Genomic DNA, 22,473 nt, shown 5'->3' with positions numbered 1-22,473 from the left:
TCCCACCATGAAGAAATCAGTGCATCTTAGTTTCACACAGCACCCTTCTATTTCCTGCTTCTTCCTTCATTTCCTCATTCCTTTCCTTCTTGCCCTTCACCCTCCCTCTCTCCCTCCCCCCTCCTTTCTCACTGCCCCTTTAGCCCCTGTGTCTTGCAGAGATTCAAGGATTCTGGGTTTTATTTTACTTTTCTCAATTAGGTGGGTTTTGTGCTATAGACAGTTCCTCAAATTCAAGGTGCTTGTTGGAGAAAAGCAAAAAAGGGCTTGCTTTCTAATGCTCTTTGAATGATATAAAAGGGCCGCAGTCTTAAAGAGAGGCCGATTGGTCCTGCCTGCCTTTTCTACACACCCACACTGTGCTGGAGCTCACAGTGCAGGAGCATTTCACCACTGCAAATGGCAACTGGCCCGTGCGTGTGCTTCCACAGTAAATTTAAGTGTGATCAAGAGGATTTAATTTTACCTTTTCACATAGATTTAAATGAGCTGCTTTAATTAGCGGGCGGCACTGAGGGTTCACCTGTGACAGAGATGGAATTTGGAACCAGATCCCCGTGTGTTCGCTTTTCTAACTTGGAGCCTTCAAATAATGCTTTGTGGTTTGTCAAGCAGCTTTAGGGAACAAAACAAAACAGTACGTTGTGGTACCATCTCTTATCCGTGTGGGAATGCCCCCTGGGCTTGGTGACAGCCTGCAGCCCTGCCCAGCCGCAGTGGCCTTTGCCCTGGCCAAGCGCGGGCCGGCGACATTTCAGGAGGCCGCTTGGCAGCCATTTTAGATCTGCCCGCGCAAAGCCCTGACTGCCAAGAGCTGCAGCCACTCTGTGCCAAGACACTCTTGGCAGTGGAGATAAACTTTGTAGAGATACACAGTCCAGAAATATCTTATAATTACAAAGCACAGGGGGCAGAATGTTTTTACAATACAGCTGTGCTAATGTAAACATTTAATTTGGCAACCTTCTCCACCCACTTTTCAATTAACCGGGTTTATGCAGATACTTTAGCTCTGTAATAAACTTTATTGCTACTTCTCTTGGAGTACAGTTTATGAAACACAGATTTGAGGGGCTTTGGGGGGGGGCTGTCCATCCATTTAGGGAAGCACACTGCGAATGTTAGGTTGCCATGAAGGGGAGGCCTAGCTTTCCGTCTTGAAACTGCCACAGCCCTGGCTTGACTCAAAGAATTGCTTTGGGGGAAAAATGTGGGGGCTGTCTCCATTGGCTCCTGACGCATGCAAGAAGATATTAATAGAAAGAGGTAAAATCGCTTATGTAGCTGCATAAAGACACTTGTGTTGGTGATCATTAAAAAGGATAAATGTCCCCTGCAATGCATGAGACGGCTTCAGAGATAAATTCCCAATAACAGTTCTTACAGATATAATTATAATAATTGTGTGATCGCCGTGATAATTATTCTTATAGACTGAAAGAAATAATTTTCTATCTAGAGTAGCATTCAACTGTTCTGTTCACAAAGCCAGTCAATAGATCTTTTTTAGCTAACCTAAAAAATTGTAGAGGTCATGGGGTTTTGCAGCTAAATTTGTTATTAATTAACTTTGTAAAAAGGAGCCTGCCCATAAGGAATATGACATCATAGTCAACAAGGTGTCTTTGCAGTGATTTGCTTATACAGTTCTCATAAATTAGGGAACTAATGCATAATATATCATGCATATATGCCATACATTTCAAATCATTTTCTTAAAAACAGATTTTAAAATGTATGATTTCCTTTATTACTACTTGGAAACTGTCTTGGTTATGATTTTTTTCTTTTTAATTTTTTCTGTATATATTCTGTGTATATATGTATCAGTGTTTTTTACATGTATGCATGTAGTCTCTCTCTCTCTCTGTATATGTGAGTGTGTGTTTGTGCGTGTGTTTATGTATATGAACTACAGGTATTCGTGGTACCTGTGGAGGTCAGAATATTGGCTCCCCTAGAATTGGAGTTGTGCATGGTTGTGAGTCATCATGTATGTTTGGGGGACCAAACCTGGATCTTTTGCAAGAGATCCAGTGCCCTTGGCCATTTCTCCAGCCCTGGGTATGATTTTTTTTAAGGTAGTTTTTTTTTTTGTTGTTGTTGTTTTTTGTTGTTGTTGTTGTTGTTGTTTTAATGGTGGGCATAGTAATAGAAAACCAGATTTTAATGGTGTTTTCTCTTAGGACTTTTTAAGAGTCCTTCATTTAGTCTTTTTCCAGGTCCTACACCACTTGATGGTTTTTAAACTTGAGATAATTACTAATTTGATTCTCCAGCTTCCCAGCTAGCCCAGATTCCTCTCCGCTGAAGAGGTAGAGGGCAGAGAACGTTATGCCACTCTTCCCACAGCCACGTCTCACTAGTGCAGCTTCGGTGCAGCCCTCTCGTTGCATTGGCCGTCTCATTGTTGCAGGCACCTTTACCCATGATGCTTTGCACTTGTGGTCTGTCGCTTGTGGTTCCAAAGATGTATTAGTAGCTGAAAACAGTGAACAAGTGGGAAGTTCAGATGTGCTTTGAAAGATCTCTTTAAGGGCAATGTCAAAATGTTAAATGTTAAAATGTTAAAATACATGAAGTCTACTTTTCTTTAAACTTTTAATTTGTTTTTTGGAGACAGGGTCGTAACTATCTCAACAAACAATATGTAACTGGCCCAACAAACTATGTAGACCAGCTGGCCTCATACAGGAATCTATCTGCTTTGCGCTTCTGGAGTGCTAGGGCTAAAGGTGTATGCTATCACACCCAGCCTTATTTATAAGTTTTAAGCTGAACCATTTATTTTTCCTAAGTGAATCGTTTTAATAACTATGGGAGGGAATGATATATGGAAAGAACATTGTTGGTTTTCAGTCCTCTAAAAATAAACAAATGGCCAAATGCACTTAAGAATTAGATGTATTTCAGTCTGTTGCTGACTGAGGCTTGAACCCACGGCTTCATGCATGCTACCCAGTCAGTGTACCCCTGAGCTCTTCTCTAGCTCCAACATCTCACTATTGGGTGTTGATTGTTTGTGTGAGCTGGTCGTTCATTATTATCTTTCTTTTAAATTGTTTTGACTTTCCTAAGGGAATGGATGCTTTTCATCCCATTTCTCCGAGGATAGGATATTTAAGATAACACCCTTTCTGCAATGTAAACAGATGCCTCCGATTGTAAAAGATTCGTTAGGATGCAGTCAGTCATAACTATGGAGGGAAACAACACATGTACAACCATCCCCGACACAGTGTTAAAGCCTTGTATTAGAGATGGGAGCCAAGTTGTGTGGGCCCTGCAGGGTGGTCTCATTAGGTGGATGCTAAAAGAGAGGCAGGAAGAATATACCAGAAGAAGATGGAGTTTGTCTGATGTCAGAGGAGGGACATTTCAGTAAGGAAAGCCACGTGGGTAAGGATCATGGAGATCTGCAATTAACAAAACAAGGGGGAGGAGCCTAGATCTGGGTGACCACCTGGAGGTGTGGCCTTGAGGTGAGGAGTTTCCAGTTCACTGAAATGGGAGAAAGTGGGCAAAGGTCCTGTGGGGGAAAAACAATAAAAAGGACTTTGTTATTCAAATGAGAGCAGGGTTAGCTACAGAGGATTGGGAGTCCCAGACAAGGAGTAGAATTTAGCTAAGTGGAGCTGGTTGAATTTGCCCAGGAACCAGGAGGTGGGCCAGTGGAAGGATTTTTCTTAGGTAGAGATAGTGCCAAAGGGTCCCACAGTAGAGAAAGAGCTAGCCATCCACTGTAGAAAGAAGCTCCCACAAATAGAGGCTTACATATCTGGAGCTCACCCCCAAAGGCAAAGGGATGGACCTTTGAAGGCTCCAGATACATGGAGTCTGAAGTCAGTTAGGACACCCCGTGGTTGATGGGACTAGCCGTGGTGGTGGTCAGCCCCCCTGGGCGCTGATGCTGGTTGGAAGATTACTTTTAATCTTTATTAGGTGGAGATCAGGTAGTGTTTGAATATTCCCTAATTTTGCGTCTCAGTGTTACGCTAGAACAGAGTCAAGCATACTAGGTCCTCATTTATTTTTCTATGTTAACTTTTGTTTTTTGAAGGAGAATATTCAAGGATGAAAGTTCTGTGACTTTAAGACATTTCTCAGTAGAAAACAGTAGATTGTGTTCCTCTGTGGGATGTTTCTTCCTCCAGTTTGAGAGAAGGTGTTTGCAATATCTTTTCCATTTAATTTTATTATTTGCTGCTGTGTTTAAAGAAGCAGAAGCCACTCTGAAATTTTGGTGTGAGTTTTGGAGAAGGCATGAACAGTTTCATAAAAAAATGAAAGGAAATGTGTCCAGTCATTGAGTCCACCCCAGGGAGCAAACCATGCACTCTGGTTCCCTAGAGTCACCCTGTTAGCAGCAGCCAATGAGGCTCAGTTTCCTGGCACAATTCCTCTGCCCTTCCCCCCTCTGTGAGTCCTGACTTTAGCAGGCAAAGACCCAGAAGCCATGAGGTGATTCTACATCATTCCTTAGTTGAGCCAGCTAATGCCTAAGTAAAAACAGTAGCCAGTAGTAAATGGGTGTGACCCACTAGCTTCCTTGGGTGTCTTACAGGGGTTTGTCGTTGTTTGCAAATGTCCGGGTCCTGCAGATGGACTAGAGTTTTTGTTCAGTATGCAGCATTGACTCTACATTTTCATTGAGTGAAGAAGAAGAAAAAAAAAAAAAAACAGTGGAAGGCTTGCTAGTTAAAATCTCTCTCTCTCTCTCTCTCTCTCTCTCTCTCTCTCTCACACACACACACACACACACACACACACACACACCTTTCAGAAGCAAGATGTCTATGGGCATAGCCAGACTCCAGAACATTTTTTTCTTTAAACTCTCCTCAGCCCTTACCATCTTAAGATATGCCTTACCACTTCCCTGGGAACCATGCACAGGAACAAATTGCGTTTCTGAGAGAGTAGAGGAGGATCCTAGTTAAGCAGATTAGGGTCTGGCATTCCATTTAGCTTCATCAGTCATTTAAAGCAGAGGATGGACACTGTAGCCGGCTGCGACTTGCCAATTAGCTGGGCTTTCCCCACTGTTTCTGGTTTGGCAGGGATGAGGTGGTTCACCCTGCTGCACTGCTGCCTGCCAAGGACACATGGCCAGCTCCCTGCTTCCTGTCTTCCTCTTTGTGTCCTGGCCTTGCCTTCCAGACAGCTGCCAGGTTAGGGTTGCCAAAAATCTTCCTTCCTTCAGAAAGGTCAAGTAACCTCAAGTCACCTTTGCCAATATTTGTGTTTTCTTTTTAATCCTTCTGTGCTCAAGTTGGAGAAAACCATAGCTCTGAATGCTCAGAGTGGGACCTAGGGTCACTTCAGATCTCTTGGATCTGAACCTGAAGCTCCCCTGAGCCAGTCCGGATGGTGCTTCTAGGACAGTTCTGTTCCCAGCTCTGTGAAGTGTGATAAAGTTCAGGAGGGCTCAGTGTGGATCTGAGTGCAGTTGCTTTTTAGGATTCTCAGTTCACTTGTGATCTTTGGCCAAAGCCTGACGCATTGCATGGCAGGATAGGAGAATGTGGAGATAGGTTTTGGCTAAAGGCTTACATTTTTTTAAAAGGTCTTGATGTTTGCAAACCTGTTTTTGCTTTCTTGTTTGGTGTCTGCGAATAAGAGTTAGCAGCCTGTTCATGGCCTGGGGACAGCGGGTGAATTAGCCAGAGCTTGCAGAATGGAAGTACCACTTCCCTGGCCCTGGCATTGGTGTAGGAAACACAACTATGGCACCGAGGTTCAGGGACCAGTACTGTTAACCAGCCTTTTGAATGACTCTTACACTCACCAAATGTGTGCACTGAACAGGTCATTGGTGACAGAATAGGACAAGCGAGATTTCTTGGTCTCACCTGTCCTTTCCAGTCAGTCTCTTTGGATTACCTCAAGCTCAGCTTCCATCAATGGATACAGCCATCAGGCCATCAGTAGATAATGCTTTTCAGAAGACTAAGAAATTTCCTTTAAGTAATTTTCTGATTTAAGGTCTATATTTTTATGAAGTGTTTTTCATGACACATGGGACCACCACAACCTGTGTCTACATTCTGATGTCCATTTTGGAAGGGAAATTTTACATCTCTTTCTTGGTTTCATTTTTTGTTTCTTTGTTTCTTACTTTGTTTCTTTGCTTCTTTGTTTCTTAAGTACTGGAGATTGAATTTGGGGCTTATTGCATGCTAGGTGAGTGCTCTACCACTGAGCTGCCTAGCACATCTAATACTTTATAAGGCAAAGAAATTTTATTCCTTGCCTAGAAGAAAAGCTCCATTTGAGGACCATAGAACTCTGACTAAAATAGAGCTACCTACTGATTCTCGTGGTGTTTGCTGATTGACAGGGGGGGGGGGGGAGGCTGCATCCTGCCCAAAGACTCAGAGAGAGTTCAGCATGATCCTGAGATTTTGTTCTGTTTTGCTGACATTTCTTGTAAAATTGAACATGTGATCTTTCTCCTAAGCGCAAGCCTAAAGTTCTTGTATGTGTTTTGGACTTTGCAGTGAGAATAGCTCAGCACAAGCCACCTCTTTGTCATTGTACTGCAGTAGCCTTTGCAGAGTTGGGCCCAGGTCACCCTTGCAGTTTTACCCTTTCTTTTCTTGACTTCTGAATTCTGCTGAAAAGTCGCAGCCTTGGGGACACCTGACTTTCTGACATAGGTAACAATCGCTGCTAACTTGGAGCACTTGCCCTTCAGGGTTCACCTATGGCCTTGGCTCCCACAGTTGCAAGCTCAGCATCTTTCACTGAAGACAGCCTAATTTTTTCCTTAAACTCCCTATTTTGCCTCTCCTTGAACTATTGTCTTTTGTAACAGTAATAAGGAAATGTGTTTTAATTGCCACGAGAGGCAATTGTCCCCTAGAGGACTTAGTAGAATTTTCCTGCTCTATATCTGAGGGCTGGGCTCCATCAAGATGATCATTCATAAATAACTCAATTAGAGTAATAACAACAATGCATTTATTTTTATGACAACTTTGCATCAGAGAGGTCCTATCAAGTCACTGTTCTAATACCCCAGTGGAATGGAATGCATATACATTTCAAAAGTTCTCCTATAGCTCCTTTGAGGTAGAGGAGTGAGACAGAAAGTGTCCTTGATATCCCTGAGGTCACAAAGTCTCTAGGGCAAGGGCAAGGAAGAATAGAGGTGAGGTCTCATGTCACTTCAGGGTCTCAAGCAAGAAAGGAAAGGAGCAAAGCAAGGCATCCTCTTAGAATTGCAGATGATGTTGGAAAGTGCTTGCAAAGCTCTGAAGGCCTTGTTGCTGTCTTATCTCCTACAAGTGTAAACAAAGAAAGAGCTCTGAGTTGTTGTCTACCTGGCCCCCAATCTGGAGAATGGGTTCTGCACATTTTCTGATTGAGTGGATCCTTGCTACCAGTTGTATTCTTCAGTAATTAATATAAGACTAATGGAAAGTTTACATTTGCAATTCTCAATTTTAAAACCTCCCATGAGATTGACAACAAAGTTTGAGCAGGTTAGGAAGTCAAAGATCCAACGTCAATGGTCTGCTTAAACTGCAAGCCAAAAACTTGCCCAGCTAGTCTCGGTGGGTTGCCGGCTTGTTTGTGTTTTCCTTCTTTGTGGCTATAGACTCTATAGTTGCAGAATGAATATAATGAATTTTGGGCTGATTTATTTTTATATTTTAGTGGAACTAGGAAAATCAGGAGTAAAATTACTTCTAAGCTCCCCATTGGATTTGAAGCAGCTCTAGAGACTGCCCTCCTTGGGGAGTAGACACAATTAACTACAGCATCTTAACACTATTGTTTGTTTATTATGGTTAAAGATAACATATCTTTGTGCTCTTGGTTTAAGTATCCAGTGTCCATGGAGTCTTGGGTATGATATTGGTCCCCAGCAAAGGAAATCTCTTCCAAATATAGAAAAGTCCATAGGAGCTCTGCTTTTGACTTCTAATGGGAAACAATATGAAGTTAGTTAAAGTATGCACGCATGTTTTAAAAAAAATATTTAATGGTAGTTTCAAAATTCTTGGGTGAGTTTCTACTTTTCATTTTATCCTAAGCAAACGAGTGACTTTGCACTTAGATATGTCCCTGGAAGCCTCCTTGGAGGAATAATGACCTTGAGAGAATCTCATCACTTCTGTGCCTTTTAACCCTAATGAATGTTCAGCCAAAAACTAATCCAGGTAAACAGAAAAGAAAAAGTCAATCAATGCAAGCCTGTTTGTGAAAAGGCAGAGGGGAAACGCCCATCCTTTAACCCAGCTGTTAGCCTTCCCCCTGGGCCAAGGGAATACTGCTCTGTACCCACATGCATAAACAGGGGAATGGGAGACACAAAAAGTAGATGCTGTTGCCAAAGGTTCTCCATGGCCACTGTCTGTCTGCTTAGACTCTACTCCCATTTTCTTTTTTTCAATAAATATATTTTCCTTAAATTTATAAGTTTTGCCATGCTGCAGAGATTGATTAAAATAGATCTCAGAATCAAATTTAAAATAGCTTGATAAGCTTAGTGTTTCTTTAAAAATATTTATTTCCTTTTTGCTTACTTGTTCATGTGCATGTGGTGCTGGTGAGGGTCTGTGCACAACTGAGTGCAGGTTCTGACAGTTTCCAAGAGAGAGAATTAGTTTCCCTGGAGCTAACCAGGGGTTGTGGGCCACCTGCTGTGGGTGCTAAGATACTAACTTGGGTCCTGCGGAAGAGAACCCAATGCTTTTAACTGCTGAGCCCTATCTCCTAACTCATAAACATGAGTTTTCAATGGATTAAATCTCCTCATGCTGTTCAGTGATAAATGACAAAAACATCGAAAACTTGCATGGCAGTGGACAAATGAGACATTGTCTTAGGTTTCTGCTGTGATAAAACACCATGAGTGAAAGCAGTTTGGAGAGGAAAAGGGTTTATTTCCTCTCACTTCCAAACAACACTCCATCTCTAAGAGAATTCAGGTCTGGAACCCAAGGAGGGTAGGAACCCAGAGACAGGAGCTGGGGCAGAATCCACAGAGGAGTGTTGCTTACTAGTTTTCTTCTCATGGATTTCTCAGCCTGCTTTCTTAATAGTACACAGGACTGTCAGTCCAAGAGTGGCACCACCCACTATGGGCTGGCCCCTCCCCAATCATCATAAATCAAAAAAACCCACCATGGGCTTGCCTACAGGCTAGTCTAGTTGAGACATTTTAGGTTCCCTCTTCCCAAAGCTATGTCGTTTGTCAAGTTGACCAAACCAAATCAAACCAAACAAAAAAACAAAACAAAAAGCCCCACCTAATCCAGACAGACATAAAAAGAAAACTTGGTTATGGTGGGAGTGTTAAATGACTCATTGAAGTATAAGGACATGAAAATTCAGCTGCATAACATTATATAAAAATCCATCATGCTCCTAAATTTTCCAGCTCAAAGACTTACAGCCTTGTGTGTGGTAACAGCATTCAAGAAGGAAGACTTTGTTAATCATTGGAGAGAAAGCTTGTGTCCTGGTAAAGAGAAGAAAGAATAAGTAGAAATGGATGGTTGGAATTATCAAAAGATGTCCCAGAAAACTGTATTTTGAGCTTGGTTTTGAAAACTTATGTTATTATCTTTATATATCAATATCATGTGGCACAAAAGGCCTTGATGTATTAAGAATCATGCTAAGGGTAAAATAGGGGAGTCCTTCCTTTCTTCCTTCCTTCCATTCCTATTTCATAATAATAATTATTATTTGAATATTGCAAGTGACATTATATTTAATCTGACTTACATTGACTAACTTCATTGCCTGGCATTCATTCTAGAGTGTTAAACATATCAGGCTTCTGAAATTATTTGTTCCATTAGCTATGAAATAATAGAACTCCTCCCAGAGATCCCAATAGAAGGAATTTCTTGGAAGGGATCAATTCCAAAAATGTTAGAATTGCTGAAAAGCCAAATGTGCAAGGCATCTCAGACACCAGCCCACTGCCACCAGCAAGCAGAGGGCTCAAGAGAAGAGGTCCTGATTCTAGAGTCCCTGAGTATTGCTGCATGGAGGTACAGATGTAGAAGGTAGGAACCTGTTCAGGGGTAGCTCAAACCAGCCAACAGAGAGCAAACTACTTCCTGTGGAGGTATACATAGACACATACAGGAGGCAAGAAGGGCTCCCCTGTTCTTTGGTCTTGCCATTGCTCCCACCTAGAGAACTCATCTAAAGTCAACCAATAGAACTGGTCAAGGCAATACTCAGAAACTGAGGCCATAACCAGTTGCCATTTCTTGGTGATTCTCTTTTGTAATGGGTGGGAGATGCTCTCCAGGAAAAGGAATTTGCAGAAGCATGAAGCCTCTGTGAGATCATCCAGAGTTTTCTCGCACCTGTCTGTCTGTCTGTCTATCTATTTTTTGCTAGAATTGAATCACTGAGTGATTTTATTCTACCTGGTACAGGATTGAATAGTCCCGTTAAATCCATAGGTGATGTCCTTGAATAATATTCAAATTTTAATAATCTTTTAAAAATAAATTTGTTCTTCTCTAATTAGGACCAGAACCTAAATCTCTTTGAAGCAAGAACCAACCCATGATGGGCTACATTTATTGTTGTTGTTGTTGTTGCTGCGAGGGCTAAAAAAAAGAATTTCAGATCATTAGGAGGAAGAACCAAAAATTTGCAGAGACCTTGTTTGTTCCCCTTGTAATCAAGTGCTATCTGTACCTTGATATCTTTAGTGTTAAGACACACGGATAGAAAATTTGCAGATACTTGTTTGCTTTCCATATTTTTGAATTTAGCTTCTAAAGTTGAATTATGAGGAGGTAATTTGAGTCTCAACCAAACATGAACTGGAAAGCACTCTGAGAAGTTTCAGAGTCCTCACATTAATCTGGGTTCTTTTTGTCTCTTTCTTTAGACTAGCCATGACAGTGGACATTTCTTTCCTTATATATATATTTTTTCCTTATCTCTCAAGAAACGATGCATACATTCCATAATGGACTTATAAAAAGGCAATTTACTATCATTAAAATTATCTATATTTGAAACTGTTTACTTAAAGTTATCATTTGAAACACTATTTCATAATTATAATGAATTTTCATGTTTCATTTCATGAAGGTAGAAGATTGTAAACTTATGTTATAAACCTTTTATAGTTCTTTTAAACATTCATTTTAGTAGAATATTGATCTTCCTTTAAAAATGAAGAAAATCTTAGGTAAGTGTTTTTCTAATTATTTTATCAATATAACTGAGTGTCTCTTCTTTCGTGCAGCCTTGATTTACAAGAAGTCACTATCTCTCTCTCTTTTCTATGTTTTTTTTTTACTGTTCCATGGTACACTGTAAGAGGCGCTTTCCTGGTAAATTAGGTTCTGCCCCGAAAACCCGGGGACAGAAGTTCTTTGAACCACTTATCAAGGAACTGTGGGAACATTTAAGCCATTATCTGCCACAATCAGCAAATTTCCTGTTCCCCAGTTGACTTCTTTGGTTCTTTCGTCTATTACTATGATAAGGATGTATCAGAAACAGCAACTGCTGCTGGACAGTTGACAGGATGCCTTTACCTTTTGTAGGAATCTGTTCTTCCTCATCCTATTCCACTGTTAAAATCACTTTTGGGACCTTCATATTATATAGAGATATTCCATAACATCAATGATTTAAGTTCTATGATGTAATAAAAAGCAAAGATAGATTATATAATTAGTCATACCAATATATGATATATGGTATGTATCACAACCAATATATGATATAAAAATCTATGATTTTTCTATAAGCTTGTATAATGATTTAAACATAAACAATTAAATGATTTGGCCAAACTTTGTTTTGAAAGATAGGGTCTCAGAGTACAGTCCTGATTGGCTTCCTGCTTAGAGATCTGCCTGTATCTGCCTCTGTGCTGGGATTAATGGTTGGGCCTCCAGGCCCTTCTGAATTTTAGGCTCAACATAAAGGAGACATTTTTATTCAAGTAAAGACTATTTTAGAGAACATTTCTAAGCTAAGCACTGGAAAAGGTAAAAATAGGACTTTGGAATCAGTGACTGAACTAACTGCTATATCTTACTTGTCAAGAAGTTGCAGACACTTAAAAATGAAAATATATGTGGGTAACAGAAAGAACCCAAATTTATGATTGTTATTGCTTACTCTGTAATTAGGATTCAAAACTGTTCAAGTGTTACTAGCTACCATGTTGCTTCCAAGAGAATTGTAGTTGTTCTTTCAGACTTAAGTGAGTACCTACTGTATGCTGAGAGTTGTGATTAGCTGCAAATAAAACTCAGATGGGTCTTGATCCCACTAGTTTAAAATATAGCAGGGCTGATTGACAATGATCCAGTCCTTTGTTAATATTGTCAGGACTCTGAAGGGAAAACAGGAATGCGTATCATGGAGGATTTTATTGGGTCAGGGAATAGTAATTAAAATGCACTGTCCATGTTCAGACAGTTGTGGCCTTTCTCACTGTCAGTGTTCAGGGCCATGAAGTGCCATTCCAGCCCTCTCCACATTTGGAACCCCTTAACGGTCAGTTTAGACTAAGCCTCTATCTCTTTCTTATCTGGTATTGTTTTCTTTAGTCTGATTTTTTTTATTCTTGAGGTAATATCTCATTTTGCATCTCAGGTTGGCTACAAACTCACTATGAAAAGCCCAAGCTGGCTTCACACTCTCAATAATCCTCCTGCCTCAGTCTTCCAAGTTCCTGGGTTTACTAGTGTGAACCATTGCTGACCATTCATGCAGCTGTAAATGAGTGGGAGGGATGAAAGTTGATTCTGGACTGCAGAGGTTTGCTGAGGGTCAGAGTACAAATGGCTGAGGGAGGCAGGCGTTCAGGCTCAGGTCAGTGTGGGGGAACATGTCCTGCCTGGGGAACAAAGATCACGGGTAAAACAGTAGAGAACAGTGTGTTGGTTTGGCTTTAACCTAGATAAAAAATTTTGAGTTTGGTGAAAATACATAAAATGGCATAGCACGGAAGGGCCTATTGCAGGCAAAGTATGATGTTTTAGAATAATGGAGGCAAAACTGGGGACACACTGGGGTGGACATGAAGGTCTCTGCCAGGCAGAGAACTAATACTGAAGGATTCCAGGGAAGGTAGGTCTTCTCTTCCCACAAGCTCCTTTTAACAGAATATCAGACCAAGAACGTAAGCATTGATTTGCTTTCTATTGAAAGTCAGCATCGAGTTTTAAATTCCCATCCATGATTTTGCTTTTGAGTCCCAGGGCCTTCTGCTTTTCATTTCCAGCTCACTCCACGTACTTTTCTCAAAGTGCAAGCTTCTGGGCTACCAAGTGGGGGAGAATATGTTATGTAGCATCTCTGAAAGCCAGAATACCCCCAGATGGAAGCGACTATGCACCATCTCATCCTGGAGGCTCCTGGGTCTGGCCAGGCTTCTGGAAGGGACTTCATTGTTTTTCCATGACAAGCTGCACTGGTGAATTGTTCCTTGAAATACACAGTGGCGTGTTCATGGAATATTGTGAGATATGGGCAGCATTTATGAAAGATTATAAATTGTACAGCTCTCTTCAGAAACTTAAAATGCAGCTGGAAATGTTTTGCTCCCAACAAACATGCAATCTTCATAAAATTGGGAAAGAAATGTTTTGAATAAATAATGTTTTAGTTTATTTCTCTCCAGTGTGAGAACTATTTTTTTTTCAGTCAACATCATGCCACAGAGCTCCTCCCCCTCGGTGCTAACACTCTTACCCTCATGTTTACAATATGCTGGTGAGTTCCACTTGAGTTTTAAGCATGCCAGATTGCTCTGCCTTGTTTTTAAAGATAGAAAACTGGATTTGCTCCCGGGGACTCTTTCCATAACTAGGCCAGTTTAAAAACTAAACAAGGATTGAGTCAGTTAATTAATTTAAATGAGATTACAAATCAAAAACATATTATGCAATCTTGATTTAATTACCACATTTTATTTACTTAATTGAAAACACACTGTAGAAAGTTAGCAATGTTGACAATGACCGGAATGGCGTCTTCAAATTCTGTACATTAAAGGCCTTAAAGACAGAAGCCCAGGTGATCCTGTTGGCACCCTGGCTTATTCAGTCTCCCTCTGTATCAGCAGACGACATTGGACTTGGACATAGTGCAGAGATGTGGATTTATTGTCCTGGTCCCTTTGGAGTCTGGTGATGGCTATGCAGTGCTACAACTAGGTCCCTGTGCCCTGGCTCCTGTGGTAGGCACGCCCACTTTGCTCTCCAATGTTCCTCTGATGTTTCTCTCTTAAGTTTTAGCACTCTGAGATTTTTGCTAATTCCATGTAGACAAATTTCAGTCTAGGGCTCAACCAAATCCTTATTCTAATCCTTGGGATGTGAGGCTTTGAACCTAATCTCCCTGTTAAGCAAAAAAGTAGTTCTTTATACGAAAGTTGAAGAACAGAATTAGCACAGTGTGTGAGGGAACAGAAATAGAGTGTATTACCAGTCTACTCTGTGGTTTTCTTTTGTTAACCAAGTTATTTTGCCCATAAGGATCCTTTGCACGGTAACTTCTTAAACTATACATTTTGCTGAATTATATCCTCTGGGTCGGTATTATACCAGAGCAAGGGGATGCCAAAAGTACAGGCCTTCAGCAGTGCAGCAATGCTGGTTGAAAAGCCTGGTTTAATGCGTGGCGGAAGCCATCTTCCACAAATACTATCTCAATTCTGCCAGAAGTATTTAGAGTTGTTTGATGTCCCATTTGCTCAAAATTGGTTGGGGGGAAGAGGTACAGATTCAGCAAAAGCATGTCCAGGATTCTATCACAAAGTAGCAGAATATATAGCAGCGTAGTATAGATTGTGCAATGATGGGACCCAAATAGATGATGTGTTATGGAAAAGAAACAGAGAGGGAGACCTGGGGATAGAGGGGTGTGAACTTCAAATGGAATGTGCCTTTGGGAAGAGACAGGGAGGGGGTTTCCTGGTGTCAGGATATGCGATAGAAACCTAAAAAGAGACCTGAAAGGGGGAGGGGAGGAAAAAAAAGGATTTCCCCTATATCCATGAGGTTTGTAGAAGCAAGAAAGCAATTCTGTTTGTCCATGTATCTTTGCATTGATTTAATAAAGATTTAATAAGAGGGAAAGAAAATATTGTAAAGTCATAGTTTTGTACCACCTCTCCTAACAAAACAGCCAAAACAGCCTCTAAAACTGAACACTGTTTCAACTGTGCTAGAGGGCAAATGATTCCTGGCCCATGTTATAGAATGGAGACTGTGATTGTGTAAAGCCAGTTTACTGTCAGCCTTCCTGGGAGCCAGTCTTCTGGGGTCACCGTAGATCTGGGGGTCGGGAAGATGGCCAGGGGCTTTGTTCTCAGGACAGCTCTCTTCTTGTCCTGAAAAACAGGCATAAAATATGTTTCATATATGAGTGTGATTATAATGAGTGATATTTTAAAGAGAAGAGAACTGATCTCAGCCCCTTATGAAATTCCCTGGTATTTTATGGCTGACAATGGACTTCTTTTTTTTTTTTTTCACCTGCTTAAAGCAAAGGACTATGACAAAGGGGCCTTTATCATGTAGTGACTAATTTTAGTTCTAGCTGGAAGCTCTCTGTAAGTTAACAGGTTAAAGTTTGGGTTTCATTTACTCTTCTGATATCGCTCAATATAAAAGCTATATTGTTGTAGAATCATATAATTTTAGAGCCGGAAGAGTACCTATAATTTGCCTCGGTCTGATCTGTCTCTCTTTGTGCCAAAATGACCTTAAGTTGAAGTTGTCCTTCTCAAATTCAGCTTCTCCGTTCTTCGTTTTCATTCTTTTTAATTTTTTAAAAAGATGACTTACGCGTTGTATTTTACGCACATGAGCATTATTGGCCTGCTTGCATGTTTGTGTGCCTCTTTCAGTGTTCATCCCAGGCTGGCCTTGAACTTGTTTTGTAGTATAGGCAGGCTGTGTGTCTTAGCTTCTTCTGAGATGGGGATTTAGAAACACATGACACCATACCCAGGGATGGGTTGTTTGTTTGTTTGTTTTTTCTTAGTGATGCTCTATTCTGAGAGGAACAGGAGTTCCTGGAAAATCTTTTGGGCGTGTTCAGGTCCAGGCTTTCCTCGGTCCCCATCTTGCCTCCTGACCCCAACCCTAAGATTTACGGATGCAAGTGCCCAGGGGACTCCTCCTGCTCCTAGACTCAACTGTCCCATCTAGACGTGAGCAAACAAGGCCAATCCGTACCTTCACCTGATCTTGAGTTGTGGGAATGACTCCTGTGTCTCCCTTCATGCCTGTCTGCATGGTGTGGCCTGCTCTACACATCTGTATTTCATGTGTTCTCTGAGCATTGGATTTAACTAAGCATTATCTACCAGTATTAGCCCAAACATTGAGATATCAGGTAATAAATAAACCACAGATTGAACAGACACTCTAAAAGGGTGACTGATCATGAGGATGACAGAATTAGCAAAGGGGCGGCGTCATAGGTGCAGGCTCACCATCAAATGTAGGTAGACATGAACTAAGGCACATGGCTAGGTATCAGCAGAGGTCAAGTCAAGGTGCCATGATGCATATTACAATATCTGGAATTCTTTTGTGGCTACATGGAAAGTTTTAGGATAGCCAGTTTTGAGTTTTATAAAGATCATCTTGGAAGCAGAATATAGTATTTACTCTATGTGTAACAGCACACTCTGGTCCTGTCACACTATATCTATTTATTTTTGCAACAGGTTTCTCGGTACATCTCTGGCTATCCTGGAACTCACGCCATACACTAGGCTGACCTTGAACACAGAGATCCACCTTCCTCTTCCTCCTGAGTGCAGAGATTACTGTGGTCTGCCACCCCCTGTGCTCTTATGAGAATCTTAGCTTCTTTGATGTGACCTTAGTCTCTTTCCTTAAGAAGAATCAAGCTGTTAATTTTTTTTATGTATGCTTACTTTTTTTAAAAAGTGAATTAACTTTTTAGTTGAAATTATTGTGGAAGCTAATATACCCAAATGTAAGAGTTTTACGTATTTGTGGGGGTGCACCATGAATATGTCACCACATGTATCCATTTTGTAACATTTAGTTCAGTTTTGACATGTCTCTTTCCTAGTTTGCATTTCTTTATGGTGAAAACATTCACAGTCTCCCCTTACTGCTTTCTGAGTGGTCTGTCACCATCTCTCTAGTAGCCCTGCCTTCTTGTGTGACTGTGACTTGATGCCCCCATCTGCCTTTCCCATTCCTCCATCCTCAGGCTCTTAAATCTCTACATCCCTACCATATTGGGTCACTTCTGAGCTTTAAGAAGAAATACGATACATATTTTCTTCAAACAACACAATATTGAGGGCTGGCAAGATGGCTCAGTGGATAAAAGTACTTGTGGCACAAACCTGGCAACCTGAGTTCAATGCCCAGAATTCATATAAAAGGAGAAATCCTAACTGTACAAAAGATAGCCTCTGACCTGCACGCATGTGCGTGTCATTTGACCTCATGCACACATACTAAATAAGTAGATAAATAGATGACTGTTTATAGGTCATTATGAACTGAATAGAAATATACCAGGCATTACTGTGTGTTAAACACTACTGAGCTTCTGATTTGAAGGTGCTACAGGTTTCTTACTTTTGTCATTTAATAGCCATGGTCCTTCATGATCTGCCCACCATGGAGAGTAGCAGTTAGTCATGCCAGAAGGTTACTTACTGCTTGATGAGAACCATTTCACCGGTCATTATTGACTCCCACCGGATCTATATTGGCCTAACTTTTATCGGACGTTTACCAGGTTATCTAAAAGACATTTTTGTAGTTTAGTGGTGGGGGTGGACCATAAGTTTGACTCAGAACCACTTCTCTTTAGCACACCCAGAAGTAAACAAGCTTCAGATGATAGTAAACATTTCAACAGATATTGAAAACATGTTAGGTTCCCAGAAACATTTAATCTGCCACGGGATCACTTGGCTTTGTGCAACTTCAGGATTGCATCAGATTGTAAGAAGCGAGGTGTCTGAATAGGGCACACAGGAGCCACTTTGCACAAGCGCTGTAGAGCAGTATTCTCAGGTCTTCTGTCAGAGCGGATTACCTCCTTAGGTGAACTTGTATTAGAAGAGCAAGACAAGTCAGGTTGCCTTCTACAGGGGGGCAAAAGCTCTGGGTCATGGCTGTGTAGGTCACGAAGGAGTTCCAGTCTTAACCTAAGGGACAGGAATGGCCACAGTAAAAATCACAATTTAGAGCTCTCCTCATTTCAGTTTTCTTCTTCTCCAAAGGAAGAGCAGCATGTTTAGATTCGTACCCATGAGCAGAGAGAGCTGGGTGGTGTGTACACACTTGGAATCCCGGCCACCAGGGAGGCCAAGGTGGAAGGGTCCTTGAAACTGGACTGTGAGATCCCTCTTGAAGAGTCCTAGAGAATTTCAGAAGAAAGTCATACTAAGTCTATTTTGCCTCAAAATTATGTTGAGTCAAGCTCGAAGGAGAAGAAATATAGAAAATATAGATTCATATTAAGAACTAGAGAATAAAAGTGGGGAGACGGTGGGAAGACTGCTTTGCCATCTTCTAGGTTCTTTCTTTCCTCGCGGCATCAGAGGCTTCTTGGACTCAGTGTGCTGGGCAGCTCCTAACTCTACTCCTCCCAGCCTTGTCCCTTAAAGGCCTAAGCCTCCGGGAAGGCAATTGCATCAGCTTCTTGTCTGTCCATCTAGGGCATGTTCTCTCCCAAGAGCTCAGGACAGGGCTCTGACACCACCTGCCTCAGGGCCCTGGGACAAAGGCACTGACTAGGACACTGTGGCGTGGGTGCACAGACCCGGCGTAGGTATTTCTAGGTGCTGCATCACTGTGTGGAGAACTTAGCTTCCTCCTTTTCTCTTTTTCTTCCTAAGGGTTAGTCCACTTAAAATCTTACATACACATTTTAATGTGCCCATTTTGTTAATAATATCACTCGTGTATTGATGGTTTAGGATGTAGGCGAGCCAGGCCTCCATGCTTGCTATGACACAGTCTTTGCAGAGATTTTGGGATAGATCATATTATTGCAGTTTTAATGATTAAGGGGCAAGGTTCTACAGGCTAACTGATTTATGTACAGGATCACGTGATTCAAGAGGGACAGAGCCAGTATTCAGTATAACAACCCTCCACACATACATACACACACACACACACACACAGAGAGAGAGAGAGAGAGAGAGAGAGAGAGAGAGAGAGAGAGAGAGAGAGAGGTGGGGAGGGAGGAGATGGAAGTGGTTAATGAAACCTTTGAGTCTGGAGTAATTTGACCTGGGTGGTGATTTGCGGGGGTTTTAGATGTGGTCTGAAAAATTCCTTCTCTGAAGTCAACCACAATAACAGTTCATTCTTGGGTTTTCTGCCAACTATGGCTCCCTGGTTCCCTCCCTCTCCTGCAGGTGGAATTAAGTGACTGATCTAAGGTGGCTGCAGTGTCAGTGCAAGGCATGAAAAGGAAGAGTGCCGCTTGGCCTCTTTGGGGTGTTTTTTGGGACACAGTATTTGCTGTTTGGCTTCATGAAATGGTACATATATTTTGTGGTGTGAAAGAAAACTTGTTCCTGAGGGTGAGCGACAGTAAACACCAGTTCATTGTAGAAAGCAAGCTTGTGACAAAATTATTCAGCTTTCTCCCAAATCTTATGGTGTCCATAGTGACATGTTCTATGCAAACAGTGTTTTTTTCTAGAGTGAATAGTGGTGTGTGTGTGTGTGTGTGTGTGTGTTTCCCTCTTGAAGACACTGATGTGCAGCTTTGGGAAATGAGAGAATGTAACTTTTAACACACATAAGAAGGGAAGGGGTAGGGTGAGAAAGACTGCCCCAGTGCGCTGTTTGACACCATGGACATGAAGGATGTTCCGTGACAAGTGGGCAGATTCTCAGGGAGAGACACTGTTCTTTATTCTTCTGGACACAAGTTTAGCAGTAGAGGCAAAGGAGGTGAGGGGTGACATTTTGCAGACATTGTAGCCGAATATGATAAGGCTCTGGTTTAAAGCCATGGCATCTAGAGCGAGGCTGCCAACGGCTTGCCTGCTTAGGACAGTTGAGGTCTTTTCCCTTCTTGCTGTTTCTAGAGGTGCTTCTGGGACAGGTTGTACGAGTAAAGTAGCTCGAGAGAGGAAAGAGAAAGAAAAACTGTGGAGGGTCTGGCCTCTGAGTCTGACCATGTTAAGTGGAATCTCAACAGGCTAGCCTCCCTAGGAAAGGTACGTACTAGACAAGAAGTGAACTCAAAGCTGAAACAGCAGGGGCAGAAACAAAATGAAACAGTTCTAACACTTTATTGCAACTGTTACACTCTTAGTTTGAAAAGTGGCCAGTGTTGCCTTCTCTTTGAGAAGAAGAACTCTTAATTCTTAAAGAACAAAAATTCTTCTCTTAAGTTATAAATCACCCAATCTTGCCCGATTCCCACAAAAAAAGTAAGAGAAAAGATCTTGGAGAAGAAGACCCAGCCTTTGGCTGCATTCAGATCATCTTTCTAGTTTCTTTTCCTCCATTTTGTGAAGTCAGAATCACGGTTAAGGTTACTGTGAGAAGCACAAAAATAAGTTTGCTATCTTTCATGAAATTTACTGTAGAACAAAGGGAAAAGGGGGAAATGGGATAGAGGGATTATATTCTTCTTCCCTGTTAACTGTGACCTAGTAAGCCGGAGACAAAGGCGGAAGTGAATAGCCAAGCTTTCCACAGGCAGAGACTAGCAGGGGGTTCCTACCTTTAAGACTGAAGAGTGGTTGCAGTGTGGTCAAATAACCTCGATAAACAACCAAAGGAGTCTGCTTTTCTGCGTAATTTAGTTCCTTCCTTGCTTTGAGTCTAAGGGCAGGGTTTTGAGGACGAGACTTGTGAGTTTGTGGCAGTTGGTCACACCTCCAGTACCACATTTTGTTGAAATTCACTATTGTGCTCCAAATTGCCTTTTTGTAGGCAAGCAATGAAAGCTGTTGAACCCGAGCCATCCCTTTCTCTGGCATATACCGCAAGCCTAGTGTGTTCACACCATGAACAACGGCCCCAGGAAGACAAAGAGGGAGACAGACTCTCTGCCCCGTCCTTCCTAGGGTGGTGTAGCTGTGGAGACAAAACCTATGTGCTAGAGCCCATAAAAGACTTCATAGCAACTCCCTGCCAGTAAGTGTGTAAGAACCCAGGCCAGATGACGCAGATAAATGCAGAGGGTGCATGGAGGCAGAGGATGAAGCCAAACACAGCATCGTGGATGGGTTAGGGCAGGCACGCTGGCTGACAGTGCCTGTCCTCTGAGCCCATTCTGTGGGGTTGGGAAGGAATGACACAGAGCTGCTCTGAGTGGCGATGACGGCCCCTTCTACCTTATCTAAGAGCCTGCCTGTATCTCGCAGATGGAGATTAAATTGATCCAACAATTTGCTCTCCGCAAAGCCATGTTGGTTTTCTACCTAGTAATTTATGCTTTTCCTGGTGTTTGCAAATCGATTGCTATTATGGGATACAGGCAGAACTGGGCCGGGATCCAGTAGGCTGGGGGATTACTGGAGTGGATATCTGAACCAGTCTGTGAAAATCCAGAAGAGAAGGCTCTTGTTTCTCTGTCTCTTACTTTCTGAAGAAATGCATATTCTTGGGTTTTTAAAAGCATTCTTAATTATTTTTAGATTTTATCTTTTAAGGGACAGTATCTGCTTTCTTTCAAATTTCTTCTATCTGGCCTTGATATTTGCCTAACCTTCAAACGGTTTTAGTGGCTTTGTAGTCAGACCTCTCATTGCAGGAAAACCTTCTTTCACCCCCCAAAGCATAATAGGGCAGTAATTGTTTCCTTTGAGAAGAAATATGTATAGACATTTATCTAGGCTGATAAATAAAATGTTGCTATAGAACAGCTTGGGAAAGTATACTTTATTTAAACACTTCACCTCATTGTTATACCTTAATTTTTTTTTTTAAAGTTCTTCTTAGTATTGTGAAATTCTTTCATAACAAATTAAAAAGAAAACATATTCTGTGATTTCTTTACAGATTCTGGACAATCAGGAAGTCCAAGCCACAATGATCCTGCCAAGAATCCTCCAGGTAAATATGTGTCCCCGGACGTGTGCACCCTGACATTGTTGGAGAACAAAGGGGCCCTGTATAGATCAACACCCATAATTGGTCAGCTGCCCGCCTCCTTCTGGCGGACAGTCGGACTGGGACAAGGTGTGATTGTGTGTGGGCCTCTGTAACGGCTTTCCCACCGAAGCCATCTTTGTTCACCTGAGCGGCGACATTTTATTTTATTTTTTTGGTATCCTTAGAAGCCGATTCAAACATTCAAACACAGGCTTAGTTTTATGTTTTAGGCATTTGAAAAGCTAAAAACCTCTTAGTCATTTTTAAAATAAACAAACATTCCCTCCCACCAAAACAAAAATCTGGTAATTCTGTTCTTTTATAGTTTATTCACTGTGTGTTAAGGAAGGCACCGCTGAGTGGTTATGTTTTTATAAAGTGGGTT

The 22,473-nt window shown here is 41.6% G+C and overlaps 1 protein-coding gene across 5 annotated transcripts in view; it reads left to right on the top strand.

The window, feature by feature from the left end:
* Positions 1-22,473, top strand: part of Nfib (nuclear factor I B) — a 212,297-nt gene that overhangs the window by 100,143 nt on the left and 89,681 nt on the right. For all 5 annotated transcript variants that reach the window (XM_052176682.1, XM_052176681.1, XM_052176684.1 and 2 more), the window contains exon 3: positions 21,996-22,049. In XM_052176682.1, coding sequence (XP_052032642.1) covers positions 21,996-22,049 — 54 coding nt within the window. The remainder of the gene's footprint in view (positions 1-21,995; positions 22,050-22,473) is intronic.

The sequence above is a fragment of the Apodemus sylvaticus genome, chromosome 3, assembly GCF_947179515.1.
Source record: "Apodemus sylvaticus chromosome 3, mApoSyl1.1, whole genome shotgun sequence".
NCBI lineage: Eukaryota > Metazoa > Chordata > Mammalia > Rodentia > Muridae > Apodemus > Apodemus sylvaticus.
The sequence above is the reverse complement of the archived record's forward strand: the minus strand, read 5'-3'. Positions and strand labels throughout refer to the sequence as shown.